At 37.1% G+C, this 18,723-nt stretch overlaps 3 protein-coding genes across 6 annotated transcripts; 1 reads left to right on the top strand and 2 right to left on the bottom strand.

The window, feature by feature from the left end:
- Nucleotides 1-2,078: 2,078 nt before the first annotated feature.
- Nucleotides 2,079-3,529, bottom strand: LOC140856231 (uncharacterized). The gene is made up of 4 exons (XM_073253366.1): nucleotides 2,887-3,529; nucleotides 2,578-2,782; nucleotides 2,332-2,495; nucleotides 2,079-2,227 (listed from the first exon to the last, which is right to left on the bottom strand). The coding sequence occupies exons 1-4, from the start codon at nucleotides 3,527-3,529 to the stop codon at nucleotides 2,079-2,081; spliced, it is 1,161 nt and encodes a 386-aa protein (XP_073109467.1).
- Nucleotides 3,530-3,574: 45 nt separating this feature from the next.
- Nucleotides 3,575-4,744, bottom strand: LOC140856230 (uncharacterized; the record flags this gene model as incomplete). The annotated part of the gene is made up of 1 exon (XM_073253365.1): nucleotides 3,575-4,744. A coding segment is annotated over exon 1 (1,170 nt), but the record flags the coding sequence as incomplete, so codon positions are not given.
- A 1,811-nt stretch (nucleotides 4,745-6,555) lies between these two features.
- On the top strand, nucleotides 6,556-17,056 carry LOC105035666 (uncharacterized). Of its 4 annotated transcripts, none has more exons than XM_010911303.4 (5): nucleotides 6,564-7,102; nucleotides 9,767-9,863; nucleotides 16,128-16,165; nucleotides 16,274-16,409; nucleotides 16,532-17,056. In XM_010911303.4, exons 1-5 carry the CDS (start codon nucleotides 6,773-6,775, stop codon nucleotides 16,945-16,947), a joined length of 1,017 nt encoding a protein of 338 aa, XP_010909605.1. In that variant the 5' UTR covers nucleotides 6,564-6,772; the 3' UTR covers nucleotides 16,948-17,056. The 4 variants fall into 4 exon arrangements, with proteins under 4 accessions (XP_029117849.1, XP_010909605.1, XP_029117850.1 ...); XM_010911304.4 differs by having other exon boundaries at nucleotides 6,572-7,102; nucleotides 9,770-9,863; XM_029262016.2 differs by lacking the exons at nucleotides 16,128-16,165; nucleotides 16,274-16,409 and having other exon boundaries at nucleotides 6,556-7,102.
- Nucleotides 17,057-18,723: the final 1,667 nt, after the last annotated feature.

Below are 18,723 nucleotides of genomic sequence, written 5' to 3'. Positions count from 1 at the left end.
TGGTCGAATGAATGAATGGAGCTTGACTTCAAATCTGAATACCAATCCTGAGCTGTCTTTTTGAGAGTCGAGGGAATGCTCGGCACAGGATTCTATTGCTCGCTCTATGGAGGAGCATGAGAGCCTTGAAACTTTCCAAATAGTCCATCGGGTCGGTCAATCCATCATACTTTTCCAACTATGGCATTTTGAAGTTGGCGGGCAGTGGCTCCTACATGATTCTATTGTTAAAAGGTGGGTCGATGTAGAAGCCATTGTGATCGTTTCGATCCTTGGCCTGATGCTGCAGTGCTTCAATTTATTGATTCATCTCTTGGAGTTTACGGTCTATGTCAGTGTCACGGGCCATATAGACTTTTGTGTGGTATGATGGAGATCGACCCAGAGTGGATCCCTTACCGGAGTGAAGGGTGGGAGTCCCCTCCATTCGGGACTTTGAGATCGACTCAACTGCATCTACCTTCCCATTTTGGACTTCAGGAGGGAGGCTAGGGTTGCTGCTGAGGTGCCTCCTGTGCTGGGCTTGGTCGTTACATGGTGTTAATAGTTGTGGCCAACTTCCATACCTGGGCAACCAGCGTGTTGAGTTGATCTTCATTTCCTCCACAGTCAGTTGGGAGGACTGTGAAGGCACCTCTGGTTGTTGAGTCAGGGCACGATTTTCGATCGAATTTTAGACGAGCCTGCTTGTTGTGGTATTGAAACATCATGAGGAAGTTCTTCACAGTGGCAATGCTATAAATCTCATACTCCTTCCCAAAAATGGGTCAAGTCCTTCCTCTAGCACCAATCTATTGTTGCAGATTTTCAGTTTGGATTGGATTGGCTAGAGTTGGGTGGTGAATGACAAGGCAATGGTGCTCGGACCTGTAAAATAAGTCTCTGATTGGGGTTGGCTCAGATGGAGATCCTCTGATGCTCAAATTAGAAAATCACAAAACAGATGGGAAGAAGTGCATGAGAGAGATTATGTATCTTAGGGCTTCTCTGATTACTTTTATTTATAGATTGAGGCAAGAGTCGTAGGAGGGAAGAGTTGTGAGAGGCTATCTTGATTTCTTTTGGTGCATCATTTTAAAATTCTCGACCTAATTTCTCAAGATTTGATGGTTATAGTTGTTCTATCTGGCCTGCGGCCAGTTGTTCCCAACAATCGCGTAGTTTGAAAGGATACATGGGATCTCCTGATTAATCTTTTCAAATTTCTCGATCAAAATAGAAGATCGACGGCTTGATTCGGGGGGGTCAGCGGCTTGTTTCGGATGGATCGACTGAGGCATGGGTCAATAACTGATGCACAAAGATTGATGGATATAGAGATTGATGGCCGACCTTGGGTTGACTGCTTTCGAGGTTCATCGGTATCTTTAATTCTGGCACTGAAAATTTTCTACCGATAACAATTAAACTCGCCCTATATGGCATTCTATGGTATCCGTCCCGCTTGATTTATGTTGCCACCATCGGGTCTCTTTTCTTGCAATCATATATTTTTCCTCTTTATCTGCGCCAATGCAAGCACCGTGTAAATGATGGCTTATCGTAAACATGCCCATACATTGCTACGGCTCTAGCCATACATCTACTCGTTTAAATAAAGTTCTCGGGGGTAATGCGTCCCTTTCAACCAAAGTTATTAAACCCGGCCCGGACCTTAACCCGGATAAGGCACCGGGTTAATGGGTCAGCGGTCCAACCGTCGGGTCAACGGTTGAACCGGCGGGTCAATGCACAAATCATAAAATCTAAAATTTAATAACCTGTTTATATCCAGAAATACAATAATAATCCTGATAATATATATTTCAATGCTACAAGTATCAAAATACAAATGAAACAAAACTGTAATCCTATAAATACAAATAATTAGACTAAAATATTGATGAATATAAAGATTTAATGGCATAAAGTTATAAATGCATAATAACTAGTAGTTTAAACTTTAAAACATAACCATCCACATCTGCTAGCAAAATGAAAAGTTTTAACAAACAAGTACATAATAATGTACGACATTTCACTTCAATATCTTTTAAAAAAAAAGTTAAAAGTGATAAACAAGTACACAACATAAAAATTCAAGCTAATGGACTGAAATTTATGTCAATATTTGCAAAAACATCTTCTTGAGTTGCAATGTTCTCATCTCCTCCATCTTCTCTCCTATTCGCATCATTTCCATCATTTTCACCATCATCACCATCCAAATCTTCCAAGTTCAATATATCTACAAAACCATAATTTTAACAAAAAGTTAAAAAGAAAAATCATATGTAATAAAATTATAATAATATTTTATTCATAAACTATATAATAAAATAATTCGCTCACCATTATTATTATTTTCTTGAATAGAACATGATGCCAATTCACGGTGAAAAGTTTCTAATTCCTCACTAGTTAACTCCGATGGCTCATCGACTAATATCCACGCATCATTATCACCAAACAATTCAAAGTCAATAGGATCATAGTTGCGACCCTTGAAATAAAACCTGTATTTAATATTTGTTAGTTTGAAAATTAAATAACAAAAAATAAATACAAGCAATTGGATATCATTCACAATAAAATTACCTTTGTTGTAGTCTCAAATTGTAGTGCACAAATACTAGATCATTAAGCCTTTGATGCTCTAACCTATTTCTCTTTTTAGAATGAATATGTTCGAAGATGCTCCAATTTCTCTCGCACCCGGATGCACTACAAGTTTGGCTTAAAACATGAATAGCTAACTTTTGCAAATTAGGTGCACAACTTCCATAGGTGACCCACCATTCATCTAGATACAAAATATTGTATTTGTTAAAATAGAATGTAATTGAAAAAACTTTATATTAATAAAACTAATGAAAGCATAAGAACATAACTAAGGAACAAGCTTACCTGGAGCCAAGCGACTTCGATCATTTATAGCCGATGAGCGTCCAAAGTCATTTTCTGCATTTCTAAATAATCTCATCTCATTAGTTAAGTTCCCCTGCAAGGTTGGATTACCAAATGAATATCTCTCTATGACATCTAAGAGTCCAGAAATACTACGAGGATGTTTATCCATAAGTTCTGAGTCATATTGAAAACAGGGATTCAACCAAAACCCAGCTGCATGAAGATTTTGGTGTAATTGCAAATCCCACCGAGAATCAACTATTCTCAAATAAGGTTCAACTACAATCTTTCTCCTTCTAAATCTCTTGATCATTTCATCTCTAGCTTGATGCATAGCATGATACAAGTAACCCATTGAAGGTCTATCATCACTGTCAACAATCCTCAAAACTCGAATTAAAGGCTCTGTTAGTTTAACAATGGTAGCACATTCATTCCAAAAAAGAGAATTAAGCACGTCATCGGTGAGCTTTTTTCCTTTACTATCTTTAGCATAAGCTGAAGTTGTCCACTCTCTAGAAGTCACCATTGCTCTTAATGCATCTTTGTGGCCCAATATGCTTTGTAAAGCAATAAAATTGATAGCAAAATGTGTAGGTGCCGGACGAATTATCTCCTTTCCACTAGTAAATTTTCTCATCAAATATAAAGGATAACAATGATTATAAATATATTTTGTGATACCTGCAGCATGGGCTACGGTGTTCTTCACTGAAACTAACTTGCCAATGTCTTGCATGATGAGATTAAGACAATGAGCAGCACAAGGTGACCAAAAAAGTGTAGGAAAGTCTTGCTCCAACTTTTTACCTGCAGCAACATAGTTTGCAGCATTATCAGTCACTACATGAACCACATTTTCAAAACCAACGGACATGACAATTTCTTTGAACAACTTATACAACATATCAGCTGTCTTTGAGGTATCTGAAGCATCCACACTTTTCAAAAATACGGTCCCTCTAGGACAATAAACTAAAAAATTAATCAAAGTTCTCCTACACTGATCTGTCCATCCATCAGCCATGATTGTGCATCCTGTTTTCTTCCATGTGGCACGAAAGCTTTCAACATACTTTTTCACCTCATCAACATTCTTGGTTAACAAATAACCACGAACAGAATGAAAATTTGGAGCTTTGTAACCCGGCCCCATACTAGCTATTGCATCTATCATGCACTGATAATACTTAGAGTTGACAGCATTAAATGGCACACATGCATCTATCATCCATTTTGCCACTGCAAGATCACACCTTTCAACTGCTTCTTTATTTTGCAACAAGCTTTTTATAGTTGGTTGAGCACCAGGAGTTGTTCTGGGCATGAAATAATTTCTAATTGTTTCTAGTTGTTTTCCTTTTCCACCTTCTATATTTTTACCTCTTGTAGGTAATACATTACCCGTAGACTTGTTTGATGAGGGAGGAATTTCTTGTATGTCATCATCTTCACCTAATTGCCTATAATATACTTGTTCCTCATGTTCCTTATGCCTTGCACTAAAGGGATTGTAATCTTCACCCATTTCCTTTGTTCTTTTCTTCTTCTCACTAATAGCTTGAATATTTTGTATCATTTGATGGCGAATATCCGCCGGCACCTTGCGACATGGTTCTACTTCTCCTTTTACTCCTGCAAGATGTTGTTTGAAGCGATTGATTCCACCACTAGCAAATGACTTTCCACAATACAAGCATGCCAACTTCATCCTTTTGGTATTACCACTAAGTTCAGGAGCTTCTCTACAATGATTCCATGCAGGATCACTTTTACCTCTAACCCCAGTTATTTGAGTGGATGAAGTATTACTTGAATCATCCATGGATGGCATACTTCCCTCAACAGAGGCCATTTTGATAATCTACAAAGAAAATTAAATTAAGCTATAATTTATAAGTAGAAGATAAAATAAATAAATAACAAGATGAAGTCATCAACATCTTCTTTCATTTCTATCCAAATTTTTTTTTCCCATGATCCTATAGAGTCAAACTCATGGTGATCACAGATTATAGAAATTAAAAAATAATATTTAATATTTATCGGGTCAATCAGCATAGCATCATTAAAAAAAAAAAAATTTTTCATGTTCACGGAACGGAATGTGTTTACTGTACTGTGATGTTTACAGTAATACAGCTGCAGTAAAACTGTTTACAGTAATACTGTCCGCAGACAGTCACAGGCTCCTGCTCACAGGTCACAGCATTTAAAAAAAAAAAAAAAAATTCGCCGTGTCCGCGGCTGTATACGGAGGAGGAGGAGGCGGCGGAAGGGGGAGGAAGGCGGACGACCGACGGCCATATGGAGGAGGAGGAGGAGGAGGATGCGAAGGGGGGAGGGAGCCGAGTGGAGGAGGCAGAGGGGGGAGCGTACGGAGGAGGAGGAGGAGGAGGCAGAGGGGGGAGGGAACGGAGCGGAGGAGGAGGCCGAGGGGGGAGGGGGTTGAGCGTATGGAGGAGGAGAAGGAGGCGGCGGAGGGGGGAGGGAGCCGAGGGAGGAGGAGGCAGAGGGGGGAGGGAGTCGAGCATACGGAGGAGGAGGAGATGGCGGAGGGGGGAAGGAGCCGACGGAGGAGGAGGCAGAGGGGGAGGGGATCGAGCGGAGGAAGAGGAGGCGAACGGCGGAGGAGGAGGAGGCGGAGGGCGAAGGTGGCCGAGCGGAGAAGAAAGAGGCAGAGGAGGGCGAGCAGAGGAGGACCGTCGCGGACTCGCGGTTGGAGCCTTGGAGGAAGCGGACGGAGCAGAGCTGCCGGACTCCGGAGATTTGGAAAAAAAAAAAGAGTTAGACTGAGATTACTCACCGGCTGACCGGAGACGGAGAAGACTCGGTTCTCCTCTCCTCCGCTGCCGGCTGCCGCTGTTGATTTCGTCGCCGACGACGCCGAGGGAAGATGGCGGACTGGCTGAGGTTGGGGCCCTTGGGCCGCTGGGGTTTGAGCTCGGGAACAAAGAGACGAAGGGACGGGGACGACGGGAGGAAGCCAGGAAGTCGAACGATCTCGAATCAGAATTTTGATTTTTAATTTCACGGCTCAACCGGGTTCGACCGGGTCAGATGGTTCACGGTTCAACCGGCCGGTTCATACGGTTTTAACCAAATTTTAAACATAAACAGTTTAATTAGATAACCGGCCCGGTCTTCTGATCGGGTCACCGGGTTTGCGGTCCGACCGGCCGGGCCGGGCCGGGTTTAATAACAGTGCTTTCAACTGGAGATTAAAAAAAAAAGAGAAGCATGACCGCTAAGAGAACAAGAAGTTCAGAACTTAGAGATAAATGGGTCATCACTTACCAAGATTCAACCATCTAGAAATATATAAATGTCTACTTTTTGAACAAGTTGAAAGGAATTAAACTTTCTACTCCTTGCACCTTCAAAACAATCGAATATTACATGTCCACAGCAGCAACATAGTGCAATAACTTAAATCAGATTTGGACCTTAGTTGTAATCCAGTAATCCAACCCAATTTGAGGCTAACCCAGAAAGGCTCATTGGGGTCAGAGATGACCATATAGAATTGAACCTGATCCAATCAACACAAATGAACCCAAAGTACCTATCACAAATTACTCAAAATATCCACACCAAACCCTCTAAATAAGATCCCATCCGAAATTGGACATGATCCTCGTCTGACCCATCCAAGCCAATGAGTTGTACTTGGAACCATATCTTGGACCCCAAGCCACTCCCACCGAAGCAGCGAATGTTTCCAATGGTGGAGAATCCGGTAACGTGACAGCGAGCTACCAGTGAACGTGGCCGCAACTTCTGCCACCAAATTGCTCTGCTCGGATTGGATCTAAAAACTGGTGATGATGGACTCGATACTGCTGCAGCTTTGGTACTGAATCACGGTCTCGCCGGAACAAAGATGGCGTGGGGATTGCTACTTTGCAGCAACCTGACCGCCCCTCATCTCCATCCGTCTTCGGCTCTTCCTTCCCAGATCCTCCTCCATGGTTGCTTTAGAGGAACGCCGGCAGCGTGGAGGTCTCGGCGTCGGCCGACGATCAGTGGAAGAAGTGGCGGATTCCTCCTCGGCCGCCGATTGCCGTTCAGAGGCCCAGCTCCGTGCACGGTCAAGAAAGGCAACGATGTCTCGCCGGCGGAGGGCTGGCCGTCGCGGCGGATGCTGCAGGCTGCGCTGTGGGCCGCCGAGGCCGTTTACATTCTCTGGCTCTTCCTTCTTCCTTATGCTCCGGTACACATCCTCTTCTTCTTGCTAAAGTCTCTTGTGATTCGATCATCATATAGAGATCTACTAATGTCATGCAATGCTGAGTAGCAAAGCATCTGTTCTTCTCTATGACATTAATGTATTGGTAATGGTCTTCTATCTCTTGGCTGTGTTGTTCTGTTTTCGCAATCACAGGGACAAAAGTTTAATTGATATCAGTAAATTAATCGAAAAGCCGTTAGGTCAACGAGTGTTTTAGACCACCACCTGTTGCAGATATGGCTGACCCAATGTTTTGGTGTTTCTCCAAAGTAATGCTCGCTAACCTTTTATTGTTAATTAGTCATGGATAGTCTTCCTCATCTTTAAGTTGGGTTTCGGTTATTAGAAGAAACCCTAGGAAAGAAAAAGAGGAGACTTGCAAGAACAGAATCTCTGGCACAATCAATAATGTCATGTCATGCAAGATATTATACTAATATGTCAATTTATCTGGTGATTACATTCTATCCATGAGAATATGACAGTTCTTCAGTAATGTGGAGACATCTGACAAAGTAAAAAAGGCTGAAGCAACACAAGATATGCTAGCATCCTTGCTCCTTCAACAAGCATCTCATTCTTGAATAATTATTCTCTTTCATTATTCTGAATTTGGGATGTTCATATCTGTGCAGAGATTCTCAATGTACTCTAGAATAGCCTGTGTGGGTAGCATAAAGCTTTTTATGAATATTTTAGCATCCAATTACAAACTTCCCTTTCTAACATTTACTCTTGACCTTTATGCAAATGTTTTATTTAATTTGTTCCCTATCTTTAGATCTTTTGCTATTGCATTCATAACACCTCCATTCTATGTCTGAACATTCTGAGATAGGGCATTAAAGGTTAAGAATGATGTGAAGGCTCAACCAATTATTAAACAAATCAAAATTCTGCAGTAAATGATAAAACATGCAGCAAGAAGAAATAGATTAAAGACAGAGAAGTAGAACTAAAGGAAATACCTTTTTATTACCTGATGAGACACATAGATCATCAAGTACAGGAAGAATGGAGTGGAAGAAAAGAAAAACTATGTTGAAAGAAGTAACAAGTGAGGAGAATGGTGCCAATGAGCACAACCAGGCTACATGTGATCCATATGCTCTGCAATCAAATGATCAATTCTAGTGGGCTCATGGCCAGGATGCCTCTGGAACATGTGCTCGTCATTAATATGTATTATCTATATGCTTTACAATCAAATGATCAATTCTTGTGGGCTGATGGCCATGATGCGCCTGGAACATGTGCTGGTCATTAATACATATTATCTTTATGCTTGATAATCAAATGATCCTTTCTAGTGGGCTGATGGCCATGATGCCCTGGGAGCATGTGCTGGTTGTTAATACATATTCAAAATTAGTGGCCCAAGAACCCAATAAAAATCTAGATGAACGTCAGCAGATCACAATTCCAAGTTACAACAAAAGTCCACAAACAGCATTCTTTATATTATTTTGACAATATTAGCAGCAATCTTGTTCTCAATTCTGTAAAAGACATCTCATGATTGTATATTGATAAATATAGAATCCATATATGCTGTTTTAGCTAGGTTATCATTGCATGCATAAACTATTACATGCTTCAGTCCAAGCATGTACGAACTCTAGTCATAATGATAGCACCACTATTTAGCATGAGGATGCTTCCTGGCCTCACTCTAAAGCATTTATCATTTGTTTTCATTTCAGAAAAGCATGGCTTAAAGCAGTTTATGCAAGAATTCAATGGTAGATGTTGCAATTGGGTCCCACCTTGTGAAATTTTTCCTCAACTTCCTTTTAGATACTATAAGCCCTGAAAAACTTGAATCTTCCTTTTGGTTATGGACTTGAACAACTATATCATAGTTAGCATCCTTTTATGCTCAGTAAACGTCAATTTGCAAAACAGTATGCCCCAGGTAATGCATTTCAGTTTGTTCATACTGCCGAGCGAAATAGATTATATTAAAATATTTTTTCTAGTGCCCAAACATGTGAGCCACATGGTAGGTTTGAAGTATATATCATGGGCTTGGCTGAGTTTTGGGGGCTGAGTATTGACAAGAACTATGTGAAATGGCATGCAGTATTATCAAAAGATACAAAGAAGTCAGACAAATATTTGCTAGGAAAATTTTGTATTTTAAAATTTTAGTGTCTTTTAAATGCTTGTTGGTGATACATACAGATGCTGTGAACATTTAAACACTTAAACAAAAGTTTGACTTGTTGACACAAATCTTCATAATTAGAACTAGATATGTATGCTGCTGTCCATGAAAAATTGAATATAACCTCAATGCATATAGAACACTATTGAACAAATATAGGTAAACCACTGATATTTCAGTCTCATGAACTTGGAGTCACTCCTATCACAATGGACGAGAGAAAAGGAAAACGATATTTGGTTTTGGAGTTTATATGTGGAGTGACTATAGGCATTGTAACTCTTGATTCCAGAATGTAGATTTCTGTTTGTACTTAAAATATATTGCAGAAATCACGTGCCAGATATTGATAATTGTCTTTTTGTGAAAAAGAAAGTGTTTTCTTGGTTTGCAATTATTATTCTAAGGTGAAAAAATAAGAAAAGGAAAAGAAGCAAAAATCTCCATTCATTTTTTGGTATTGATTAGTAACTTGTCAGCAGGGTGACCCAGTATGGGCTATAAAGTTGGACACAATCAATGATATCGCGGGCCTGTCCCTCAATTTCTTCTTTATTTTGCCCTTGCTAAACACTGGTAAGTTCGTTTTGAATGTCAAAACATTATTTTTTTAACATCATATTTTTAGATCGTTTTCTCATTGAGATTGTTCCTTAAGATTTTTCATGTGTTTTAATTTTGCATATGAAAGAAAGATTTAGCATTTGGCATGTTTGCAAGTCATGGTCTAAGATAATCACCTCGTTTCTGAGTATATTACTGTTTGGAACTCAGTGGCATCTAAATTATATTTTTATTTTCAATAGTCAATACAAATTCCATCTTCAGTAATTTGAATTAGATATAAGCTACTGCCCTACCATTTCCTGGTTAGAACACATTGTAGAAAGCACTTATTCCATGATTTTTTTTCTAGTTAAACAAGTTTGTTCATTGTTTTAGAAAAGAAGTAACATGAGTTTTAATGTTTTGCATTTGATAGAGTGATAACTTTTGGAAGGTTATCCACCTTATTGTTGTAGTAAATTTCATGGGATAAGTCCCGTTTTTAGTGTTTGGTTGTAGAGATAGGTGGAGGGAATAAGTGAGCACGTTGATTTTCATAATGATCTGGATTTCATAACAAGGATAAAATTGCCCTCCTGGTTTTTGCTGTGTCTAAAGAGTGGATATAGGCAAAATCATAAGTGGAGACGATAAGTTTCTCATATTCCTCTGGATAATTCTATTCTGCCAATTTAGTGGAAAAGTATTATCCGAATAAGCCCACTTTTTCGACTTATTTGAATAAGGCTATTCCATGGTCTGTTTTGGGGTGTTTGGCAGGATAACCTGCGATTTGGGGGGATGTTCCCCTTTATCCCCTTTACCAAATGCACTAGGCTGATCTACCTTTTAGACTAAGAACTTTAACTTTTCAGTTTGTTAAGTGAAAGGTTCTGAGAAACATTATTGCTATTATCATGGTGATGCATCTCACCGATTTCTTGTCAAATGCTTGATCTGTTTGTCATTTAAAATACATGTGCAATTCATGGTTCATGCCACATTTAATGCTGTGGGAAAATGAAAAGCAAAAGACTACTATACGATGGATTTTTGAGTTGAGAGATCTTGTATAGCATAATGACTCTAAATCTCTTAAAAGATTCAGCTAGATCTTGAAAAATGTCCATAATACTAAAGAATCACATTGCTTCTGAACATCCATCCCTTTCATCTTAATTTTCTTTTCCACTGGAAAATTCTGCAAACTTTTATAATAACTTTTGGTCCTTTATGCTAGAGATGAAGATCTGGTGTAGTCATGTGGATCAGAATACCTTTTTCTAACTTTCATTTTTATGAAATCCTGCTACGAATGTAGTGAAGGTGATACATAGGGAATACATTATCCATTGATATTATTGCTTCTGTTAAAGTTTAGAATATATTTGCACTTTCAAAAGTTGAGGTATGTCTTTCTCAGGAGTACTTGAGACTTGTTACTTCCTAAAGAAAATAAATATGTAAAATGCAAGGAGGAAAGCCTATGATGCAATCAAATTCAAGGCACTTGTTATCTTTGCACATGGTTGTTGGCAATGCAAGCATTGAGCACTTTGTTTGGATGGTGATGATAAAAAAATTTTAACTAAAATTGAAGCCCAAATCTTGCTCATAACAACCAGCACAGTAGGCCAACAGCACTCAGTCCAGCTGTCTGGTCCCCTGCCATCTTCGGTATAGGTCCTGCATGCTATCCTGTATTACTGCACCAGAACTCTTTACTTTCTGTCCATGTAAAGACTATCTGATTTGCCATGCTTCTTTTGTGATGACAACCCTTCCTTTTTGGTAGAATTTGGTTCTTTGATCAGGTTGTAATTCATGATGCTTGAACCAAGTTTTTCCTTTTAAATTTTAAGTGATTTATATTTATGTGTTGGAAAGTTTAAGAGAGTGAGATTACATTGATGTCCTAGAATTATACTTAACAGATCCCAGTTTAAGCTGTATTCATGATTAAAGTAATTCTTGGACCATATCCAAAAAGGTTATGAGGACAGAAGAAGTCTTTGATGAACATGAGATTGATTTTCTTTTTTCCCCAAGAATGGTAATCTAATGTTAAATGTACTTCTGTATATCCATCAGATCAGCAGACTTATGTCGGCTGCATCGCAAAGTTAACTAAAAAACCTCACAAGACCATACATGTTCACCTAAACAATGATTTATACTTGTTAGCAAGGCAAACTCTTGATTCATGTTGCATGTAGAAGATTTTGTCAAAGTTCTATCATTAGGAGTTGAAAATTCAGTTCAGGCTTCAAGATAATTTAAACTCATTGTGATATTTGGGTGACTTCTTGGGTCAGCAACAGCATGTTTCTATCATTGCAGTTTCCAATTTTGGTTTAAAAATGAAGCATGAAAACCAGGCGAGAAACTTCTTTTATATGCATGTTTCCGTTTTTTGTCTTTTAGAAAACTGAACTCAAGCTTTTGGAAAAAAGTAAAAACTTTTTAAAATAGATTACTTTTTCTGAGAGGAAAAACCATTCAGGGTTTTCTCTTTTCTTCACCAATTAGGGACTGTGTGAGACCTGAACTCTCTCTAACACTCAACAATTCTCTACTTCGATCTACAATCTGGCCACTGCTATGCTTCCTCCATTCATCTAGATATTGACTGGATTTTTTTTCTCTCCTCTTCTCCTTTTGTTCCTGTTCTCCCCTTCTTCTCTTCCTTCTCCTCCTATTGTTCTTATCCTTTCCATCTAGCCCAGATTGGCGCAATCTAGGTGAATAGCATACTAGCTGGCTGGATTTGCTACTTCTCTACCCTTCTTCCCTTCGTTTCCTCTTCTCTTATTCTTTTCCTTCTTCTGCTTTTTCTTTTCCTTTCCCTCTCTTCCTTCTATTTTTTGTTATATAAAATAAAAAACAATAGTGACTGCCAACAAGTTTTCATTTTCAAAAAATTAGAAAAAAAGAAACAAAATTTTATTTTCTGAGTTTTAAAATGTGATAAACTAATGATGATGCCAAGTGCATCCCAGGGCCTATTTGTTTGCCTGTAATTGCAGTCTGCAGCTGCTGTTGGCTGCAATGGAATTGCAGGCATCCAAAACAAGTGTTGGTATGCCTGCAATTGCAACTGTGGGCTCAAGGCTGCAATTCAACTACAAAAAGAGGCTCAAAAAAAGTTGTAATTGGAACTGCAGCCAAAATTTATCATAGTTCCAATTACAAGATTCCTTGCAGTTGAAAAAGTCCTTTTGGCAAGCCCCTCACCACTCCAACCACTAATATGTTTATTTAATTATTACTTATTATTGTTATTATTATTGTATGCAATGATTCCTTTTGTAGTCTATATATAATATTATAATAATATTTATAATTGTATAAAATAAACAATGTATAGTTATTTATAACTATAGATTATTATTATATTTATTATACAATTATATATTATTATATAATAAATAATCAGTAATAATTATTAGTTATTATAGTGCACATTATAAATATATCTATGACCATAGTAATATTTCTAGATATTATCATATCAAAATATTTTATATCAGTATAATTACTATAATAATTATTTCTATACTAATCTAATGATAATTCTAAAGCAATAATATTTTTTCATTATAATTAAAAAATAATATGATAAGTATTACTATAATAGAAAATATACATACTATTCACTCTTTTTCAGGGGGATAACCTTACTAGCTCAAGTACAGGGCAACCAAATTGCTCTCCGCATTGAACAACCTAACAGTTGTTATTGCATTTGCAGTTTTCAATTACAAAGAGCAAAATATACATCCTATTCACTGTTTGTCAGGGGGATAACCATACTAGCTTAAGCACAAGCCAACCATATTGCTTTCCACATTGAACAGCCTAACAGTTGTAATTGCATTTGTGGTTTTCAATTACAACGAGCTAAACAAGGTCCCTTCTTACAATTACAATTCCAATTATAGGCAAATGAATTGCATGCAAGCAAACAGCCTCCTAAAGTGTTAGGTTCTTATTTAATCATAAAATAAAAATAAACATAAAATTTCAAACATAGTATAGATTAGATTTTATAAAATGGATGTCATGTGAGAGAGAAAGTGACTTAAATGGGATACATGACCATATTGCACTGGAATCTTTTAAATTCAATAGTCATAGCAATCAAAAATCTAAGATTCATTGATTTCTGATTGAAGAGATATGAGTGAATCAAGTGATCAAGAAAGGAAGGAGAAATTATATGCTATCCCATTATTCATCCAAAAAGGAAGTTAATTGGCTGAACTTCCATTTTAGCTAAGATTAGATAGAAGATAAACTAGTGATTTTTGCTTGATGAGCTAACAAATGAGATTTAGAAAGTAATAAGCCAAAATTCACCATTTTCATTTTTTTTAAAATAGTAAAGAATATAAAAATAAGTAATTTAAATCGATCAATGGCTTGTCATAAGTTACTAGAGTTATATTCTGTTAAAGATCTATATAAATCATCTGTTGCATTTTTTAAGTTTTAATAGGGTCTTGGTTTCTTAAACTATAAGGGTTTTCTTTCAGATGCTGTTGTTAGTGGACTTCTTGCTCTCCTCCAACTAAAATATTGGTCATTTTCAACAACCATGCAATCCAAGCAGAGAATGCTATTCCTATAATCATGGGACAAGGCTTATTCTGGATGCAAGCATATAGATTTCTGCACATCTGCTTCAATGATGGCCCAAGACAGACTGCTTCCACCCATTTTTCACACTTGACATCCCTTTGTCATCTGAAGGTAGTGTCTAAGGCTGTTTCAGATGAACAATGCAGGTACAGGATTGCTTATGCAGAAACTTCTGTGCACATACCCAGAACTGAGCCCTGTCCAATAGTCTTGCATCCAATCACCAATTCTCAAAATATATTGCAGAAATGACAACAAAGATGAGGAAACCTTTTATTCCTTCCTCTGGGTCCATATCTCCCTGCAATCCTGATGCTTCTCTCATCTTTCCTAGTAGTAGTGAATAGGATTGTAGTACCATGATGTTTCTCATGGTAAAGATAATGTGGAGTATTAGAAATGATATTGGGTAGCCAAACAACAGCGCTGCTCAACAAAAAGAGCAGAATCAACAATGGCACATTGTTGGATTCTTCATTTCCATGTGTTACATCATTAGTAACCATGAGCAATGATGGGCTTTAGCACTGGCGTCAGAAGCATCATAAATTGTCAGCAGTTAAAATATAATAAATGTTGTTGATTCCTTTTATAACTTGAATGGTTAATGAATTGTTTTTGTCTTTGATGTTTACCTTCTCCAAAGTTTCATGCTGTTGGACTCTTTCTCACTTTCTCAATAGGTATCTCCATGCTATCTTTTGCGTCATCTGAGGGAACCCTCAATGGTTCATCATTTTTTTTTGCTATCTTTGAGATTCCATGAGCTGGAGGTTCACATATGCATTTTCAATTCCTTGCAAATTCTTGATTGCACATTTTCATCTTCTTTTTGTTTGTACATAACAGTTGCAAATTTCTATGAGGACATATGGAGCGTTTTAAGTTTGCTAGCACAAGGCTGTAAAAGGTTTTGCTGTCTCATAGAGGGGACAATGCAGGATTGCATTTGCAGTCATATCACAGATGGGGCAGTATACACATTAAGGGGTTGTTTGGCTGCTGGTTCAAATTTCACCTGGATTTCTTTTATATATGCTTGCTACTAGGAATGGGTTAATGGTGGGAACAAAACTCAAGATATGGAAAATCAGTTTTTGAGTTGAATCACGTATCCTGGTTTTTTCTGATTGCACCCTTCTCCACGAAGGCTCCTGGGTGGTGCTTTCTTCCTCAAATTTCTTCTATCCTGTAACTGGCCTTTACCTCATTTTCATCTGAGGTTTAGTTTATCTAGGCGCAATCTATGCTGACATCCAAAGACCTCAGTGATGAGCACATATTCATGTTAAAGTCTATGTATCTTATGCTTTAGTTGTTTCCCACCTCATTCACATCTAATGTTTGACATAAACATCATATCTAAAGACTGTCAAATCTTGGTAATTTGTGTCAGGTACTTCTTGTCAAGAGAGACCAGTGAGGTAGTCCATAATTTTTGTTGTGAATAAGTGCTCTGTTCCCTAGTACATTGTGATAAGTAAATTCTCATTGTTGAGTTATTTGTCTTCCTGAATTCCATAATTTTGTTACATTGTATTTGTTCATCTTGTGTGCACCTGAAAATGCGGCTCCATCATGCTCATGTTTATTATGCATGTTTGCTGTATCTTCAATTTACTAATTCGGTTGGTGCATTTGTTGGCAGTGTAGTTGGCATTCATGTGCTGGAAGCACCAGTGCTTCACCCCGTAAGATGCTAAAAAGCACCTACAGATTATTCAATTTGTTTTTCTATCTTTAAAGTTTATCATTTGTTAACTTCAAATTTTCAATTTGAGTTTCTTTTGTTTTTCTAGATGGCTGAGGGATTATTCAATTTTGTAATTGGATGGACACTTCTGTTTGCTCCATTGCTATTCACTGATTGTCAGAGAGACAGATATAAAGGATCTTTAGACCTCTTGTGGGGTTTTCAGATGTTCCTCACAAATAGTATGCTTTATTTTGAACTCCAAATTCATTTCTGTACAAGAAAATGATATCTAATTTTACCTTTTATCTTTCATCCTTTCCACTGACAACTATTTTCTTTTTTCATGCAATGATGTCCATAGCTTTCTTGATACCTTACATGGCGATGCGACTTAATGACATAGATGTGAAGCATTCTCCTTCCAAACAATCTCAGTTGGGTTTATTGATGACAAATGGTGCATCATTTGTGGGAATAGCTGGTGGGACAGTCTGCTTAATTTCAACACTGTGGACTATTTTCGGTCGCTCCAATATGGGGTTTGGAGGTATTGCAGATCGTTGGGAATTTTTGGAAAGGTATGTTGGATCAGAGAGGCTGGCTTATGCATTTATATGGGACATCTGTCTTTATGCCATATTTCAGCCTTGGCTGATAGGCGACAATCTTCAAAATGTGAAGAAGAATAATGAACAGATTGTGAGGAATCTAAGGTTCATACCTGTTGTGGGTTTGGTTGCTTACCTTTTGAGCTTAGATAAAGAGAATGTACTTTAATTCAGCTTAAACCGATGCCTATATTCTAGTGTTCTCTTGTAAATGTATCTATACTCTAGAGTGGTCAATATTGGAGAGATTAAAATAAAGTTGCAATTTTGCTTTCAAACTAGTTTGATTTTTTTTATGATCACCAGTATTCTTCTCGTAATTTGTTAATTGTTAAATTCTGCTAAAATTTGTTCCAATGACATAACTTATGTGAATCCTTTACTTATTTAGATTAAAAGGGAATGTGATTGAACTTTCCACTTTTAGTGTTTACTGCCATTAGGTTCTTATCATTTATTGTTCATGTATGTTATAATGTTAGAGAATAACAAATGTGCGGACGTGCAAGATAATGGGTGTAAAGATGAGAATGCAGAGTGAACAAAGCAAGCTATGTTAGTGAGGAGGGGGTGTCATGCTTTCGATCTGAAATTGTGAATCGAAGATTATGGCAACTACTGTATATTCATAAAAAATTCTTTCCATAAGTATGTAAGGCATCTTATCATGCTATCCTAAAATAAGAGCGGAATAATTAGTCAATAATTTAGATCCAAAACATAACGATCTAAATTTCTTCTTTAATATCTCAATAAATTCAACAATGATTCATAGGTCTTACATCAAATTCAATAAGACTTTTAATATAAAATAAAAATATAAAAATTCTGCCTCTGATCACTCTTCCATTCATATCTTGTATCATCTTAATTCCTTAACATCTGTAAAAACAGTAAAATAGGAGGTAATGAGCTAGACAGCCCAGTAAGCAATGATCACTTTCAATAGATTTCATCAGGCATTAAAGTAAATAATCATTTATAGAAAATAAGCATATAAAGTTCATCAATTTGAAATCAATTTTGATTATGCAATATAGTTCATACCAAATTTATTTTTTTTTTTAAATTCGAGTTTCTTTCGAGATTTCAATTTCTTTCATTCTTAAATTCTTTTCGTCAATCATGAGCTATGATCATATTTTCGCTGTGGCAGAGTCATAACACTACGTATCTTCTTGCGGTAAGCTGTCAATCATCTGGCAGCAAAGTCCTTCGGAATCGCTGGTTTCTCTGGCGGTTTGTTGCTGGTCTCTCTAGCGACATGTACCCTCAGGATAAATCAATTGCCAACGTATATGCCCCCATTGGCGGGGTCCTTTAGATAGTCAGGTTGTCAATTTATATTGTTCTTATATCAGAATTCTTCATAAATCATATTTTATATTCTAATTTCGATAAAAAAATATAATCATGTAGTATCGAAATCAATCAATATAATGTATCATGAAATCAATATGTTCAATCACGCTTCATCATAACATTTCGAATAAGATATTTTTCATAATAAAATATCATTCATCCAATTCAAACATCGTTTCACAATTTATGTCAGAAAAATATATTATAATTTGTCGATAAATCTAGAAAAAGTGAAACATTACTTACCTCGAACGCATTCCAATAAATCTACATAATTCTATAAATTTTCTTCCAAAATTCTTCAGTTCATAAACTATATCACAATATCCGATTATCGGGTATCAATGATACCTATACGAGATCAAATTCAATAATCAGAAAGAATACGAATATCATATTTCAACGGTTTAGATTGGATCCGATCATCTAATTTCATCGAATCAAAATTTAATTAGGACATAGACGATCCAAAGTTTGACTATCAGATCAAATTGAATTCGAAGTGATAGGATCGAGGTTTCTTCATTGGTTTCATAAAATCAAGTAGAGAGAGAGAATCAGAGGAGAGAGAATTCATGAGGTA

The sequence above is a fragment of the Elaeis guineensis genome, chromosome 3 (genome assembly GCF_000442705.2).
Source record: "Elaeis guineensis isolate ETL-2024a chromosome 3, EG11, whole genome shotgun sequence".
Taxonomy (NCBI): Eukaryota; Viridiplantae; Streptophyta; class Magnoliopsida; order Arecales; family Arecaceae; genus Elaeis; species Elaeis guineensis.
Note: the sequence above shows the minus strand (reverse complement) of the source record. Positions and strands in the feature narration are given on the sequence as shown.